This window comes from Emys orbicularis, chromosome 1 (assembly GCF_028017835.1).
Source record: "Emys orbicularis isolate rEmyOrb1 chromosome 1, rEmyOrb1.hap1, whole genome shotgun sequence".
Taxonomy (NCBI): Eukaryota; Metazoa; Chordata; order Testudines; family Emydidae; genus Emys; species Emys orbicularis.
Window position 1 is genome coordinate 139,046,137 of NC_088683.1, and position 18,592 is coordinate 139,064,728.

The following is an 18,592-nucleotide window of genomic DNA, read 5'->3' on the forward strand; positions in this document are numbered from 1 at the left end:
AGGTTTAGGTTGGACATTAGAAAAAACTTCTTAACTGTCAGGGTGGTTAAGCACTGGAATAAATTGCCTAGGGAGGTTGTGGAATCCTTGTCATTGGTGGTTTTTAAGAGCAGGTTAGACAAACACCTGTCAGGGATGGTCTAGATAATACTTAGTCCTATTTTGAGTGCATTGACTGGACGAGATGACCTCTCGAGGTCCCTTCCAGTCCTATGATTCTATCTCTGTTCCAGAGGATCTCTGTGGAAAAAGCAGAACCTGATATCATCTTTAACTTTTACTTGGGAATTTAAAATGTCTTATTTTGCTGGGGTCAGAAACATAGTCCCAGGAGCTCATCTCTCTCACACACACACTATTCCCCAGTAACAATAGTTATTAATAATAGCTAGAGTAATTCAAAGCAAGACTGACCAGCTGCAGCATTTGTCACTGCTTAAATCTGCTGGTAAGACCCTTCAAAATTTGTTACATATTACATAGATTTACAGGAAATGATACTGATTATTCTTTTCCCTCCTTGAAAGGAGGAAGCTGCCTTTTTAACACAGCCTGTGCAAGCTGGGTCTACAATATCAATGAATAGATTGCATGGAATAATTATGACGGCATCAGAGAAACTGGAACTCAAATTAGATTTCACATGGAATGGTGAAGGCTAATCTGCCAGAAGAACTAGTCTCCTATCTACTTGTATTTGACCTCTGCTGTTCATTTTATGTAGAGAGTTTTAAATGATTATTTCTCTCTTTAGGACATAAAATTATTCAGCATTAGAGGTGTGCAGATACTGAAACACCCAGCTGTTGAGGAGTGCTGGATTGAGAGGGTGTATGTGTGTGGGTAGTCATTGTTTCTAATGCCACACTCGTAGGTACAGTACCACCAGCAAAAGGTTCCACAGCAGAGCCTGCATTATCTGAAAATCTTGGGGGAGTAGCCAGAACTGAGGCTGTGATGGGCTAGAGATGATAGTCATGGGCTCCTAGAATCTCCTGGTTATAATTCCACCACTGAGGTAAAGGGACGTTGGGAGTGATTTTTCTGCTTTTGATGGAGTATTCCCCCTTCCCTTCACGCTACCAACTCAAAAAATTTGCTATTGGACTGTTCAGTCTAGCAGACAACGGTATAACAAGATCCAAGGGCTGGAAGTTGAAACTAGACAAATTCAGATGTGAAATAAGGCATAAATATTGACCAGTGAGAGTAAGTAAGCATTGGAACAAGTTACCAAGGGTTGTGGTGAATTCTCCATCACTGGCAACTTTTAAATCAAGATTGGATGGGTTTTTTTAACGATACACTGTAGTTCAAAAGCAATTACTTTGAGGAAGTTCTATGGCCTGTGTTATGCAGAAGGTCAGACTAGATGAATTACAGTAATCCCTTCTGGCCTTAGAATCTATTAATCTATTTTCCCTGTCACCTTGGCCTGTAGACACTTCCAGCAAATGCATTTCATATAAGCTTGTTCACTTCTTTTGCCAAGTGGTGCTGTCTCCTTCCTTGGTTATGAACAAAAATTTTTTTTTTAAATGGGGAGAGGGGAAACCATAGTTTTCCTAAACCCTTGCCCCTCCTGTCTGCATCACACGTACCCGAACACTGAATTTATCATATGTTAAGGGGGAAAGTGTTTGTGGGAGCTTCTTGGAAGCACATCCGTGAGTCAAGGATTTGGTTTGCTGAATGAATAGAGAGGAGCTGCCTGAACCCAGCTGGCTTCTCAAATGCCAGCCAAAGAGGAGAAGGGAGGAAAGGGAGGTGCTATGGTATATGAAGTCTGCAAGGGACTTCACTATTGCTATTGAATGTACATGGAAGGTGATCAGATACAATGAGCAGCAGCATAAAACCCTAAGATAGCTGCATATAGATTTGTGCAGAGAAGTCTTTGTAGGCCTGATCCAAAGCTCGCTGAAGTCAGTGGAAAAGCATCCATTGACATTAACAACACCCTACTCTCTTATGAAAAGTGCCATAGGATCTTTAATGTTGACAAGGGGCCAGAACCTTAATTTTATGTCTCATTTGAAAGTTGGCATCTTCAACAGCATGAACCCCTCAATGTAAGTTTTGTTCATTGGCTCAGAGAGGAGGGAATATCGTTCTGAAACCCTCTCCATGAATAGCACTGGAATCCAAAGGACGCCAGTTTAGGGTTTGATTTTGAAATTCCCAAAAGACGCTATAATTGGCCTTTAGTTTCTAGGGAATATTGCCTCATATCAAATCACCAAAACCACTTCCTACAATGCCTGTCTCTCTCGGAGATCTCCCGATCACACTGTGTAAACACTGCTACCTTAATAAATGTAATGGTGGTCCCAAATTCTACCTTGCCTTACGGCCCTGGAAATAAATGGGCCAGATGCTCAGCTGGTGTAAATAAGCTTCTCTCCACTGAAGTCAATTGTGTTATTCCATTTTACACCAGTTGAGCATCTGGCCCAATGGTTCTGCATGGGTTATAAATCAGGACAGAAGTTAGGCCAACAATTGTTTGACGTAGATTATAAGGCCAGACGGAGCCATTATAATAATAGAAATGTAGAGCTGGATGGGATCTCAGGAGGTTGTCTAGTCCATCCTCTTGTGCTGAGGCAGGACCAAGTAAACCTAGACCATCCCTGACAGGAGTTTGTCCAATCTGTTCTTAAAAACCTCCAATGATGGCAATTCCACAACCTGCTAACCTATTCCAACATTTAACTATCCTTATAGTTAGAAAGTTTTTCATAATATCTAACCTAAATCTCCTATGCTGCAGATTGAGTCAATTACTTCTTGGCCTACCCTTGGTGGATGTGGAGAACAGTTGATCCTGTCTTCTTTATAACAGCCCTTAACATATTTGAAAACTGTTATCAGATCCCCTCAGTCTTCGTTTCTTGAGACTAAATATACCCAGTTATTTTAACCTTTTCTAACCCCTTTATCAAACCCTGTGTCAAAGAGATCTGCGTTTTCTGTTTGCTTTACAAATTTATTTTGAAAAACGTTGAGCGCAATGGAGGCTATAATCAATATATATCCTCAAAGGCAATCAGGTTGAAAAAGTGTTGGAGAAAACTATAAGTGAAACCATTGCTTTGAGTTTCACATCTCTTCTGAAGTGTTCTCACCTGTCTTCTTACAGCTATGAAATGCCCCAACTCTTTGATATATGATCACTGTCGAACAAGCTGCACAAAGCACTGTGAGAACAGCACCAGCATCAGTGTCTGCAAGGACTATCCCACAGAAGGCTGCTTCTGTCCACCCGGACAGGTGACTTTAAATAGTGATTGTGTTGATGAAGAAGTCTGCACACAGTGTGTCGCTGAAGATGGAACACGCCATCAGGTAGCTGTCTAGTTACTGCTTATCCGCAGAGCTGTCAGGATGTGTGTTTTGACAAATGAATCTACATCTGATAAGTCTGTCTATTTTTCCCTTCAGACATTTTTTCAGTCTGCTTCCTCATGGCTGGCCGGCTGTCTGCCCCATGCAGCTCCCCCAGTGTGAAATTGACTAGGCTCAACATTAAATTCACAGCTGGGGCTGTTGAGGCCAGGAAATGCATGACAAATTTCTGTGGAAGAAGCAGGGGGGGAAGATGAGAGGAACGGAGAACGGCATAAATGGCTATTTACTAAGAGATCTATTTCTTTCCAGCAGGCTTTTACCAGTAAACACCAGTTTAAACATAAAAGTAGACTTCCGGGGTTCCTTATGCTGTGAGTGTATCTTACTTCCATGGCAAGGCACTGGGAAGGTTTCCAAGGGCTAGTCTACATTTACAGTCATAAGTGCTGGAACTACACCGATGGAAGAGCTTCTCCTGTTGGAATCGGCACTCCACCTCTCCAAAAGGCAGTAACTATGTTGATGGGGAAAGCCCTCCCATCAACATAGCACTGTCTGCACCAGAGCTTATTAACCACATTGCTCAAAATCCACACCCCTGAGCAACATAATTATACTGACGTAAGTTGGTAGTGTGGACCAACCCTGAAACTTTCTCAGCAGTTAGCACAAGAGTGACAAGAGTAGCCTGGTCCAATCTCCGGCTGTAATGTCCCCTTCCACTCAAAAATGGACAGAAAAGGAATGTTTCCTTTAATAAATCCATGGGTTCTGTCCCACTGAAAATCTACTCTCCTCGGGTAAGTGCGGGACGGGACCTCTGGCAAGGGAGGTATTACTTGTATAGTCTAAAAACCACACAGACTGGAAATCCATGATAATAGATGGTCCCTACCAGCAGTTCTTTGTTTGACACATGGAGTGCCTGTCCCTGTATGCTCTCTTCAGGTCCCTTCCCACCACTAGTTGCATAGTGAGCCATTTTGGTAGCATCTTCCACATGGTGGCTGAGTGCTGCTCCACCCTGGGAGAGGAAAGAGTCCATGAAAGAGAAGTGAATGCTTCACTGTTAACATGTGCAGCAATATGCCATGTGCTATGAGGTGGATTGTCCTAGGGCCATGCCACATATATAGCAGCTGCTCCCAAGCTCTACCCTTCCCCCGTCAGTGCTCCCTGGCTTACACAAAGACCCATAAAGTTGTTGTTTCCTGTGCATGTGTGCGTGCCTGGTTCCACTGTGCAGCACTGAGGAAGGGAGAAGTTTTGCTCCTTTCCATGCAGATTCTGGGAATGAAGCATATAGCTCTATAGGTATTGGCAAGACTCAAGAAGGTTCTGAGTCCATGTTCAGTTCTGATAAGCATGTAAACTTTTAGGTGCCGTATCTGAATCTGGGAATGTCAGGGGAATGTAATGAGGAGAGGCTTTTCTTCTTGAAGTGCATGTCTGCTTCTGGTTTGAATTCATTTTGAGGTCTGGCTTGGTTCTTATTTTATGGACCATGCTTAGTGTAACAGACACACTCTTTTACAGGTTGTTGTGTGTGTGTTAGATGGATTTCCTGTTTTTCAGGCATAACAGTAAATTTGTGTTAATGGATATCCACTGGTAAAAAAATTAGACTAATATTTCAGCAATAATGCATGTTATAGACATTTACAATTGATTAAAACAAAAGGAAGACCAGATGATCTGTGCATAAAACTTCTGGAAGAGCAATTGCTCTGTTAAAATTAAGAACTGTTTACATTAATTGTCATAATGACAAAATATAAAACTGTAGAGCAAACTCTCAGTTGTTATGAATGATTCAGTAATGATGAAAGATGCATTTGATTTATTAAAATAGGCACTACACAAACTACATTGTCAATGTAATATTCATACTGGTTCCAACAGAAGAAATTCTACTGATGTTAGCATATATTAACAGTTATATATGACCCTCAGGCTGCTTAATGTGGTACGAAAACCCTGCTTGTAACAAGCGTCTCTTGTATATTAATATGGTTTATGCATTAGTGCCACCTGCTGGTATTGTGTAAGTATTACTGTAAGAATAGGTAATCCATTCATTCCAGCAATGACAGTTCTTGTAGATTTGATAGTCATATATACAGAATTTATATTAAAGAATTAATTTAATGTATATAATAGCCACATGAAATTTTGAAATTATTTAGACAAAAGGGCAAAAGGCAAGCTCAAAATCAGTGGCCAGATTTCTCAGAGGCATCTGCAGCTCCTATTAACTGCATTAAGAGTCACAGGCGCTCAGCACCTCTGAAAATTTGGCCATAATTTGTTTTTGATCAATCTTTGTTTTAAATAGTGAAGCTGGATTTACCTGACCATTTAACGGACTGGTAAACACCAGTTGCTTAACACAGGTGACCTAATAACGATGGAGCAGAATACATTTTGATTCTGTATCTGAAGAGAGAAAGCTGCCTGATAAATGTATTCTCTTGCACTGTGTACCATTGCTATCCTAAACCTTTTTGTTGAAGTTCTACTATGCACAGCTCCCACTGATCTCAAGGTCTCTAGTGCTGTCACCACAGTATTTCTGTAAGGGAAGTATAGGACAGGTGCAGATTAAGGCACAAGCACTATAAGCCTATGCCTAGGGTCCTGGCTCCTCAGTCACATATTGTTGTCAGAATCTGTTTTCATTTACAATAAATGTTTCTAGAAAAACTTAAGTGTAACAGATGCAGTGATATCTGTCTGTGTCTGCAGAGAACCTGAAAGAGTAGCCTTAAAAGGTACAAACTGTCACATGCATCTCAATGGGGTGTTAACTCTGAAATCTTCTGCTTTGGGCAGCTCCATCAACACAATCCCAGCAGTGGGCTCTGTGTATGAAGGGCCCTTGTTACTGACACCCCAACATGGCTCTGCTGCTGCAGTGCCCTCCAGCGACACAACACAGAGAGGGTCCTCTGATCAGTTTATTGGCGGCTGAGTCCTCCCTCCTCTGGGAGAAACCCCAGCCCACCTGAAGGTAGAGTGTAGTAATCCAGGAACAAGGGAGGCTTCTGTCTGTCCAAGGAGGAGTGGTGGAAGGTTTCCCTACCAGATCAGCAAACAGCTCTTATATGAGTGGCCTCTGTCACGATTTTTCCAAGGAAGGGTGGGACCATGGCAAAGGGGTGTGGCCACGGAGCAGAGCAAAGCTACAGGAAGTCCATATGTGAGGTGTGTCTAACAACTCAGATTGCTTTAACCCAGCTCTTGGTTTACAGAGAGGTTCTTACTGATATGTTGAGGAAAAGCCTGCTGTAGCACTGAGGATGAAAGTATTTGTGAGAGCAGATTTGTGATCATCTTATTGTGTCTTGAAATGTTCAAGTGCTTCAGTGTTTCACTGTTTGCTGGTGTTCAAAAGATACAAGAAATAACATGACATCCTCTTTAGTCCACCTGCAGAGAACTCTAATCATGTTCTATTAAATGGTCGGACAATACAAATGCAGTGCTTCCACAGTCCCTGGGATAATGCTGTTTATTGGCAACTTAACTATGCAAACTTTCCTCTACTGAGACAGATTCCCCACAGACTGACCACTCACTAGCCTCACTTCCTTTGTTTTATAGGCTGCTAGATCTTTCTATCAGTTTGCTTCAATGTGCTGCTGCTCTTGTTGTAGTCCCACTATTAACCTCCTCATTTAATACAGTCTAAAAGACCTTTTTGACTCATATAATGCTTATAGTACATACAGCATCTCCAGGGCTAAGTGGTGGTCAGCCTAGACATCACCCTTCTTCTTGCATTAGTAAGGATCACACCACACTTTTATCAAGAAAGTCCCCGAAAGTTTTTTTCTGGACAATATTCTCTCCTCCACGGTATTACACCCTAGGCTCTCATTCAAAGCATGATTTGAATATGCAAATGTACTTAAATTATCCATAAAGCATCTTTCCACTACCTGCCTCCTCGCTTGAATATTAAATGTAAACAGTTCTTTTTACCTGTCTGTGAACTCAAGGACCAACATGTCCACTTTCCAGCTTTTCTCTCTTGCCAATGATAGCCAGCACCGAGGGACAATCATGCACATTACTATCAATTTCTCTATGCATTTATCACCTTTAAGGAATATCACAAAGGAATTACAGTGTCTGATTTGGTATTAATTTAGCCTCTGTCCAGAGTCCAATGCAGTGGGAATTCTAATGTGTTATTCTGAAACATTCTCAGCTTAAAATAGGGTTTTGTTTCTTTATTTCTGATATGCTTAAATACTAATAATCTGAAAAGGCTGCTACTTCTATATACTTCCAACATATAATTGTTTCTCTTATTACTCCAGTACATCCAGTCATAGTGTGTATAATACCACCATGGTGCTGTATTATTTACAGTAGTTTGCAGTTGTACTCATGAAGTCTGAACATTATGCATGCATAAAACAATGGTAATTTCTCACCGTATTGATGCATTCTTTGCATCCCTTGCTAAATCTCAGTATAACCTAATTTCTAAATTGTGTAGTTCTCTGGATTCTTGTAGTTATCAAAAGAAGCAAAACAGTCCCATATGTAGTTTTCTGGTTTTCCAGATTAGTTCATTTTCCCTCCAGCAGTTTGCATACCAATGATCAGAAGATTTCCTTTCTCTCTTACAACCTGTTATTTTTATGCAGCACACAGAAACATGGATTCCTTCCAATGAGCCCTGCAAGATCTGCATGTGTCTTGAGAATAGGATAATAAACTGCACTACCCAACCTTGCCCTACTGCCAAACGTAAACTGTTATTAAATCTAAATATATATATATATTTTAAAAAATTTCTACTTTGCTTATTTGTATCTAAGTGTGGTTTACAATTGTGTTTTTCCCCCCCTCACTCTAGCTGCAGTTTGTGGTCCCTGTGAAGTTTCCAGACTACGCTGGGATTCTGATCAGTGTTGTCCAAAGTATGAGTGTGGTAAGTTGCAGATAACGGGGAGAGCTATAGTTTATAATGATGCCCAGGTCTCGATTTTTTTGTTTACTAGCTACTTTTCAAACTTATGATTGGCATTTTCAGTTAGATCAAGTATTGATTAAGATAATCTTTTTCAAAGCACTTGAGGGCCATATTCACCTCTGTGTGGAGAAAAACCCACATGAGAACAAAAAACTTTGTGAATCTCTACACAGTTTCCTTGTTTTGTGTGTGTGTGTGTGTCTGTGTGTACATGGAGGGGGGCAGGGGACAATTTGTCTCAATGACTTTAGAATGGTTATTTCATTTTTTCAATAGCTATTGTTTATCTAATCTACACAATCTACACTTGTGAAATACAATGTTAGAACTTTAATGCATCTAAAACCAAACAGGAATTGTTCCCTAAATCATTTCTAAGATTGGATTGTACCCTGCTAAACCGTGCACTAATGCTTATTCTCTATTAGCAGAGAATCAGTGAAGTACATGGAAATCTTAAAATGAGGTGTCTTTCTTGATGACTAACTAGCTAAGTACCAACTGATACACTGCCTCATTTTTTTTGTCTTAGTATGTGATTTAGTTACCTGTGATCTGCCTGCTGAACCTGTTTGTGAAGATGGTCTTCAGCGTGTAGTGACAAACCCTGGAGAATGTAGAGCAACTTACACTTGTGGTAAAGTATCTTTTAAACATTAAAAAATATTTGAGCAATGGGGTTGAACAAAGAAACAAATATAAGTGCCTGACTGTCTGGAAAACTCCGATTTGGATCCAATAGGACCCGTAGCGATCTTGCAAACTGGAAACATCTATTACTTTCTCTTTCTGAGAATGCACTATGAACTATAGAACAGAGCAATGTTAAGAGTTGCAGGGGCTCTGATCAAGAGCTTACTAACATTACAAATACTTTTTACTATGTAATAAATGAAGGATGGTGTTTTTGAAGGAATAAAAACATTGGTCCTGAACTTGCAATAGGATCTGCTAGTTGGGACTTCTACACCTGTGTGACTTATTGAAGTCAATCCCTAGTGGATCTCATTGCCATATCAGAGTCTTGTTTGTAAGAGAAACTACACTTGTGGTTTCTATTATATCATTCTGAAATGCCCTGTGCTCAGTGTGATACCTAATTGTTTGATAGCTTGCAAGCAAGAGGAATGCAAGCTAGAGCACAATCCTTCCTGCCCTCCGCATCGAGAGCTGACTGTTAAGAAGACCCAGTGTTGTGATGAATATGAGTGCACCTGCAGCTGTACCAATTCTACAGTGCGCTGCCCAGCTGGATATTTATCCATGTCTGTCACCAATGACTGTGGCTGCACAACTACTAACTGCATTCCAGACAAGGTGAGTGGAATGAACCAGCTCAGTTTTTACATGGTAATGCCAAGTCTCCCAAAGCAATGCCAGACAAGTACATGAAGGCTTTTAGTAATAAGACTGTACGCAACCAAAGTGAACAATTGCACATCACTATGCATGTTACATTGTAATAATTTCTTGCAACATTAACAAAACTAAACTGTTTACAGTAACTCTGTGGTTTTTAGGATGAAAATACAGCTCAACATTTAGCAGCTCTGAAGTCATTCTGGCAGCATGAATTTCAGAGATCATTCTGAAGTTTTTACTTTGCTTCTGTAATAGCAAAAGCTCATGGCTTATGTTCTGTACAGATGTTCCATTTCAGAATTTCACTCTTTACAAGCTTTCTTTTTGTTGCTATTCAAATATGCACACAATCTACTTGCCATATTAAATTGAAATACTTGTGAATACATTAGATCTAAATGCTCATTAGAGCAGCTGCATTTTGACCATGCCTGATGCATCCGGTCACTGATTTCACTGTAGTTCTTCACATGAGCTGTTATCATGTAGACATTTGGGGCCAAATTCATCCCTGAAGTAATGCCGTTGACTCTAATAGAGTTACACCACAATAGAATTTGTCCCTAACTGTTTTTTCTTCGTATAGACTATTATACTATATTAAGATCTGGAGATAGTATGGCTTAATGGATAGAGCACTAATTGAGACACAGGAGACCTGGGTTTTATTCACAGCTTTGCCACAGGCCTACTGGGTGACCTTGGGCACAACACTTCACTGATCTGTGTCTCAGTTTCCCCATCTGTGAAAAGGGGATAAAGATACTAGGTTTTATTATTTTATTATCTCTGAATATTGGACCAAAGTCTTCTTTCAGTTATACTGAGTCAAACCCTGGCTACCTCCACTGAATTCAGTCGAGCAGTCTCTGGCCCATTGGATTTCAGCAACTCTTTTGTTTTTGTAATAAACTAGCCACAGCTTTTCAAGACTTGAGGCATTTCCACTGGGTCCAATACATCCTGTAAGAGTTATGGTAGATCTGGTAAATCCCAGAAGAGACGGGCAGACAGAAAGTCAGCCTTTCAGAGTGAATGGCATGTGCCCTTATGTGTATTCATTGATGCATTCACTGCACTGACAGGTTTGTGTGCATCGCAATGTTGTCTACCCCATTGGGAAATCCTGGGAAGAAGGCTGTACAGATTGCACCTGCACTGACATGGAAGATGCTGTCACAGGACTTCATATTGCAGAATGTCTTGAGAAAGAGTGCAATACGATCTGCCCTCAGGTGAGTAACGCATAAAGGAAGGCATCAGAACAAGACTGTGGGGGATAGCACGGCTGCAGAGGATCCGAGCAAGGGGAAAGCCAAAACCAAATTCACACAATAAGTATTTACTCTTCAGGAAGGTCTCAGAGAAGGAGCAGTTATAACAGCAGTTCAGACGGCCCTTATCTCAAGACTGGTTCAGAGTCCCCACACTTAGTCCATAAAGTCTCTGGGCCCAGTTAGGCTAGTTCTCTGGACCAGAGAGAGAGAGACCACTGTCCATAGCAGCCTGCATGGCTTCTAATCCCCTCTCTCCTGCTCAGCTTCCTCTTGCTGTTTAAATCGCCCACCTATTTATCTCCTTATCCACATGCTCCACTCAGCTCTCTTCAACAATAGCAGCACAGCTAGAAGATGTGGCATGCTGCCACCAGCCACCATCAGTGCACTTTGATTCCTGTGGGGATTTCAGACCAGTCAGGATTAGTTCAGACTGCTGTCAGACATATTTATGATCCTTGTTCTCTTCATGGCCTATACGCCACACAGGAAAAGGGAGTATACTGTTTACACCAGCGGTTCTGCTGCTCCACGGCCTATTCTTCATTTTCTTTGTGTCCTGTAGGTTGCACAGAATGTGAGGTGAAGCTAACCTTGGGTATGTGGGACTGGAAAACACACTTCATAGTGCCCTCTCAACCCATGGCTCTTCCCATTGTTTGGTCCCCTTCACACCACACAGCAGGACAAATTGGGGCTATTTGTTTTTCCTCAGTCGTTCAGTAAAACTAAGTAGTTAGTGCTCTGCAAACCGATGCACACTAAAGCCTAGCAGCAGGAGTGTTCTATAATCTGAAATCTGTTTCTTAATCAACATTTATAACCAATTTTTACTCTGGCTTCAGCTATCCACTTAAAAAGGCTGAATACCAGTTGGAAGACAAGGAAGCTAGAATGACTTTCTTTTTGCAGTTTAGTAGTAGCAGCAGGTGGTAACTGGGTTAGTTAAGAGACAATATAGCAGTGAAATGCCTTAAGATTCAACTTTGGATGAAGTCTTCTTGCCAGGAGAACCCATGAATGGATCATATTGCCCATGGATCTCTGCACATCGGTTACACCAGTGAAGCTCTTTGTGGGTTGAAGGGAAGTACTTATTTGCTTAGTTCTGTTTTTTAAATGTTGCTAATCAGGTGCACATTACAGTAACTCAGAAGTTATTCAAACAATTGACTGGACAGCATGTTTTCCTAAATTAGTTGCACACACTTGTTGCTGATTAACATGCCCAGCTGGATACATTATAGCTGACACGGCCACTGTTCCTCTGTGGGGACTACATGGAAGTGAATGCCAGAGGAAGGAAAAGCTCTTTGCAGCCTGTTTCCTACTATCCTTCCCTCCCGTTGCAACACCTGTGAAGGGCTTTCCACAAACCACCTTTGTTAATAACAAGCACATTGATTAAAATGCAGTGATGATCAGAAAAGTGGCCAGGTCATCACAGTGATATCTACTCTTGCTCAATGGTTCTCCCACATCAAATCTGCTCAGTTACATTCAAAATATGGTTGTTAGTCATCCACACTACAAATACAGCGTATGATCTGAAAAAACAGCAGCATATTTTTTACCCTTTAAATCAAAACCAGTCATAATGTGTCTAGAAATTCAAATGTTTGAATAATGTTAACTTGGCCACATTGTGCATTCGTGCAGTAAAATTGTCCTGTTTATTATTGGTGGGTGTTGGTTTTTTTTGCATTGATTTGTATATCTTAATGCCAACAGCACTGCAGGTGCCTTGTGAGTGAGTTAATATTGCTGTAGGTTCATTGCATTTCCTGACTAGTGTGTTTAAATTCTCATTTAAGCTTACATTAGCATAGGTTTTTGCACATTTTGCATGCATTGCATGCTTGGTTATGAAGACTTCAGTTATTCAAAATTCTATGACCTAAAAAGCAGCCCCGTCTTCTGAAGTCTATTCATTTAATTACAGCTGGGATTTTAGCCAAAAGGAATTAGGTGCCCAACTCCCACTGAATTTCAATGGGACTTAGGTGCTTAGCTCTTTTAGACTCCTTTGAAAATCTCAGCTGACATTGAAATCTCAGCTGACGTGCTAATCCAAATGTAATGTCCACCAGTATGTTCAGAAAGTCAAGGTTGGATGGCATGTATGTCTATGTGGAAGTCGTATTAATGTGATAAATCACCTTTATCTTTCACTACCTCAACTGCACTCTGGTCATTTATCCACCTCAAAACTTGAGCAGTTTTCAAATAGATGCCATTTTAAAAATACACTGCCACAAAAATCTTTTGTTCTTTCCTTAAGGCTGGACTTTCCCCCAAAATTACATTGGTCCAAGGCTCAGGATGGGCTCCAGTGTCTCAAAAACCATCAAGGGTAGAAGCAAGAGTGTTAAGCCACTGCAGAGGAGCCCCCTCTTTCGTGTTGCATAAGGCATTTGTTTCTAGCCTAGTAGGTTCTGAAATATCAGACCTTAAAATATCAGACTGGCTTTTGGCTCATAGCCATAATGTTGTCAATAAACTGTTACTCTGATAAATCATTATTAATGCACAGCTGCAAGTTCTGTGCAAATCAACCCTAAGTATGAGCATTGTAATCACTAAAAGGTTTAGCATTATCACAGAGGGGACCGTGGCAGCTTTCTTTGGGAATCTGCCATTTCTTATGCTGTTTTAGTAAATTATCAGATGTGGCAGGACCTGTGCTATTGCTGTCAGAACCTTCAAAGTGGAGAACTCTACTTCTTCTAAACTTATTACTGATTTGCATTGTCCCAGCCAAAATAATTTCCCACTTTGCACTGTCCACAAAGCTCTTTTAGATCAGATGCAATCTCAGAGGAAGTTGTATTAGTGTTAGGAAGCTTCTTAAACTGGGGATCATTGTTATGATTTCTTGGCAAAGAAGAGCATGTTCAGGTACCACTCCCGCTTATCTATATCTCATCGATTAAAGCCAGAAGGAACCATTGTGATCATCTGGTCTATCCTCCTGTATAACACAGGCCATAGGGACTCCCTGAATTAATTTCTGTTTGAACTAGATCATATTTTTTAGTAAAACATCTAATCTTGATTTTTTAAATGTCCAGTGATGGAGAATCCAACACAGCCCTCAGTAAGATGTTCCAATGTTTAATTACTCTCACTGGTAACAATTTATGCCTTATTTCTAGTCTGAAGTTATCTAACTTCATCTTCCAGCCCTTGGATCTTGTTATAAATTTGTCTGCCTGATTGAAGGAGCCCTCTATTATCAAAGTTCTATCCACCATATAGATACTTATAGACCGTGACTAAGTTACCCCTGAACCTTTTGTTAAGATAAACAATTCAGACGTCCGGTGCGTCTCCACCACTGTCCATAAATAAGGTTGGCATCATGCCTGACAATGAGCTAGCCCTCATCTTCCACAGGTTCTGTCTGTAAATGTACACATTGCCAGCTTCTTAACTCAGGTCAGATACGCCACTGCCTCTATTCCCACCTCTTTTGAAATCCTTATTCATTTCTTCATCTCCTTTCTCTGTGGTTTCCCAGCCCCAGGTCTCCAGAATGGGCAGAGTTCAGCTGGCTAAATTAAATTAAATTTATGGAGATATCCTATCTCCTAGAACTGGAAGGGACCTTAAAAGGTCATTGAGTCCAGCCCCCTGCCTTCACTAGCAGGACCAAGTACTGATTTTGCCCCAGATCCCTAAGTGGCCCCCTCAAGGATTGAAATCACAACCCTGGGTTTAGCAGGCCAATGCTCAAACCGCTGAGCTACTCCTCCCCCCCAGATGACAAGTGCATCTGCAATGAAACAATTTCTAAGTGTGTTTCTGCACCAGTGGATCCCTACCAGTGGGCGCAATGGTGGAAGCTCTTGTATAGAGGGGGCTCAGGTGCTCTTACAGCTGTGCCGTCTAATCCTGCTGAGGATAAGATTGGATGACATGGTGTAATAACCTCCTTCCCCCTCATATACTGTCTATGCTACAAGTTCCACCACTAGGAGAAGGAGGGGAAAGCTTACAAATTTCCCCTAGTATAAACACAACCAGAAAAAAGATACCCAAGCACATCACCCTCCCATCTCCAAATGATTCTGCTGGGGCCCCATTCATAGAATCATAGAAATGTGGGACTGGAAGAGAACTCGATGGGTCATCTAGTCCAGTCCCCTGCACTGAGGCAGGACTAAGTATTATCTAGACCATCCCTGACAGGGGCTTGTCTAACCTGTTTTTGGAGACCTCCAATGACAGAGATTCCACAACTTCCCCAGGTAATTTGTTTGTGCTTAACAACCCATACAGTTGGGAAATTTTTCCTAACGTCTAACCCCCTTGCTGCAATATAAACCCATTACTTCTTGACCCATCCTCAGTGGTTAAGGAGAACAATTTATCACCCTCCTCTTTATAACAACCTTTTACATACTTGAAGACAGTTATCATGTGCCCTTCAGTCTTCTTTTCTCCAGACTACACAAATCTAGTTTTGTCAATCTTCCCATGTGGCTCACGTTTTTCTAGATCTTTAATTATTTTTGTTACTCTCTTCTTGACTTTCTCCAATTTGTCCATGTCTTTCCCAAAGTGGTGCCCAGAATTGGACACAGTACTCCAGTTGAGGCCTTATCAGTGCTGAGTAGAGTGAAAGAATTACTGCTTTGAGTGATGGTCCCTATATGTATTCTATAAGTGGGTGCACATGCACCTGAGTCCAGAAGGTTTTCCTAATAGTGTCCATTGACCCACACATGCGTCGTGTGTCCCCTCATGCTCACAGCCGAGGGTATAATAGTTCGTGCGGGTCGATGCCTCTCCAGTTCCCTCTTATGGCTGCATGACCTGAGTCAGAACCACTGTTCCTTCGTGCTTTTAGTTTTTGCTAAGAGACTGACTTCTGTCCATTGTATATAGTTGTTTATAGTTGTTTAGAGCATAGATAGTAGTTGTAGGATTAGTAGTAGGTTAGTAATGATAGTCATCCTCGTTTGGGGAATGTTTACACCCCTTGGGGATTATGCCACACGTTCTGGGATTTAAAAACTGTGTCTTCTGCCCGTGCTCATTCTCAGTGAGTGACGAATAGCAGAGATGTCTTTATTGCCTCAATGAGGCTCATATCACAGCTCATTGCTCCATCTGCAAGTCCTTCCCACCTCAGACCAGGAAGCTCTGGAGCTCCACCTACATAAATTCCTCATGGAAGAAACAATGAGACCATGTGCTCATTCTGATCTGGGATTGTCAGAATCACCAGTACAGCAATCTCACTAGCAGTGAGCACTACCTCTGACCTCTTCCCATGTACTGGATCTGGCAGTACCAGTGGTGAAGGACAAGCCCAGACCTGAGATCAAGAAGCAGTCTCGTGAGCACAAGAGTAGGTCCCCACATTGGACTGCCACTAAGCGCAGCATTTCCTCCCCGAGCTGTGCCAGCTTGGGTGAGATGTCGCATGCGGAGACAACTGCACCAGTGCCCAAACTTCCCTGGGTGGAGGGAAAAGCTTGGTACAAATGGGATCCAACAGTACCAACAGCCACCCCGGTAGCTGCCTGTTCAGAGTGCTCACCAGTGCGTGCACTGCCTGTCTTGCCTCCACCTCCGTGCTGCTTGGACAAGCCAGCCACGCAAATGCTACCTGGATCCTCTGGTATTTCCACGGGCATGCCTAGGACTCCCGGCCACTCAGAGCACCTTCTCCTGGCAGCGGAGCTCGTTCTCTCCCATGTTCTATTGTTCTCCAACAACATTGCTGTGGTCATGTACATAAACAAGCAAGGCAGCGCCATATCTCCCACCCTCTGCTCTGCATCCATCCACCTTTAGAACTGGTGATTCAAACACCATGTAATACTCCAAGGCACGTACCTCCCAAGCACCCAAAATGCCCTAACAAACATGCTCAGCAGGACTCTCTTCCTCAATCACAAGCGGGAGTTACACAACATCACACTCCGATACCTATTCCACCAATGGGGCACCCCATGGTGAGAACTCTTCGCCACTTGCGAAAACTGAAAGGGGAACCATGGGAAGGATTTGCAGGGTGAAGCTCTTCTCCTCCCCTGGACAGGCAACCTCTGTTATGCTTTCCCCCCCATTCACTTCCTCCCACATGCGTTACGCGAGATCCGGTAGGACCGAGCTACCATAATACTTATAGCCCCGTTCTGACCATGCCAGTTCTGGTTTATAGACCTTCTTAGACTCACCACCCGCACACCACTCCACCTCCGGACACTACTGGATCATCTCGTACAAGATCAGGGCCGACTCCGACATCCCAATCTGGGCCCCCTTCATCTCACGGCCTGGTATTTGGATGGGGCTCAGGGGTAGACAGGGCATGCCTGGTGAGACACATCCTCCTCCAGAGCAGGGCATCCACCAGGGCCTACTACAGAGCTAAATGGAGACGCTTCATCTCATGGGCTCACTGCCATCACCATCCACTGCACTATACCTAGCGTCCTCGACCACCTTCTTGATCTCAAAACGTTGGGCCTTGCCCATAGCTCTGTACAAGTCCACCAAGCAGCTCTCAGTGCCTTTCTCCCCCCTGTGCATGGCACCTCCGAGTTTACGCATCCTACCACCGTCTGTTTCATGAAGGGTTTATTCACTACCTTCCTGACAGTGCTCAAGCCCACACCCCATGGGACATCAATTTCGTCCTGTCTGCCCTCACAAAGCCACCCTCCGAGCTGCTGGCAATGTGTTCCCTCTCCCACCTCTCCAGGAAGGTGATATTCTTGGTAGCCATTACCTTAGCTAGATGGGTCGGTGAACTGGCGGCCATGATGGCAGACTACCCTTACACTGTCTCCCACAAGGATAAAGTTTGCTTATGACTTCACCCTAAATTCCTCCTAAAGGTAGTGTTGGAGTTCCACCTTAATCGGTGCATCCACCTATCTGTTTTCCACCCCAAACCACATGCCTCCCATATAGACAGAGCCCTGCACTCCCTTGACGTCCACCGTGCACTGGCATTCTACCTCCACAGGGTTCATTCCTTTTTCACATCACAAAACTATTTGTGACCATCCCTGACCAATCTAAGGGCCAAGCCCTCTCCTCCCAATGAATCTCCAAATGGGTCTCTGGCTGCATCCACGAATGCTACACACAATCCAACATCCCACTGTCTGATGGAGTCACAGTGCATTCTATGCAAGCACAAGAGACTACATCGGCCTGCCTCACATGGCAAGACATCTGTCATGCAAAAACCTGGCGCTCCATCCACACGTTCATGACCCACTACGTAATTTAGCAATCAGCAGCTACAGATGCTGCTGTGGGCCAAACCATACTGCAGACTTCACTTCCTATCGCATCCTCGCACCCACCTCTGCACTGACCACTACTCGCTAATCACCCATGTCTGGAATGCATATAGGGACCATCACTCGAAGAAGAAGGGGAGGTTATTTACCTGTAACTGGAGGTTCTTTGAGATGTGTGGTCCCTATTTGTATTCCAGTACCCGCCCTCCACATCCTCTGCTGCATACTGGACTACTCAGCGGCAAGAGGGACACTGGAGAGGCTCGATGCACGTGTGGGTCAACATACACTGCTAGGAAAACCTTCTGGACTCAGGCGCATGCCGCGCATTCACACCCACGAATGGA

The 18,592-nt window shown here is 42.7% G+C and overlaps 1 protein-coding gene across 1 annotated transcript in view; it reads left to right on the forward strand.

The window, feature by feature from the left end:
- Positions 1-18,592, forward strand: part of VWF (von Willebrand factor) — a 241,098-nt gene that overhangs the window by 185,261 nt on the left and 37,245 nt on the right. Inside the window, exons 37-42 of the mRNA XM_065410272.1 lie at positions 3,143-3,348; positions 8,010-8,112; positions 8,222-8,296; positions 8,871-8,975; positions 9,450-9,655; positions 10,786-10,935. Coding sequence (XP_065266344.1) covers positions 3,143-3,348; positions 8,010-8,112; positions 8,222-8,296; positions 8,871-8,975; positions 9,450-9,655; positions 10,786-10,935 — 845 coding nt within the window. The remainder of the gene's footprint in view (positions 1-3,142; positions 3,349-8,009; positions 8,113-8,221; positions 8,297-8,870; positions 8,976-9,449; positions 9,656-10,785; positions 10,936-18,592) is intronic.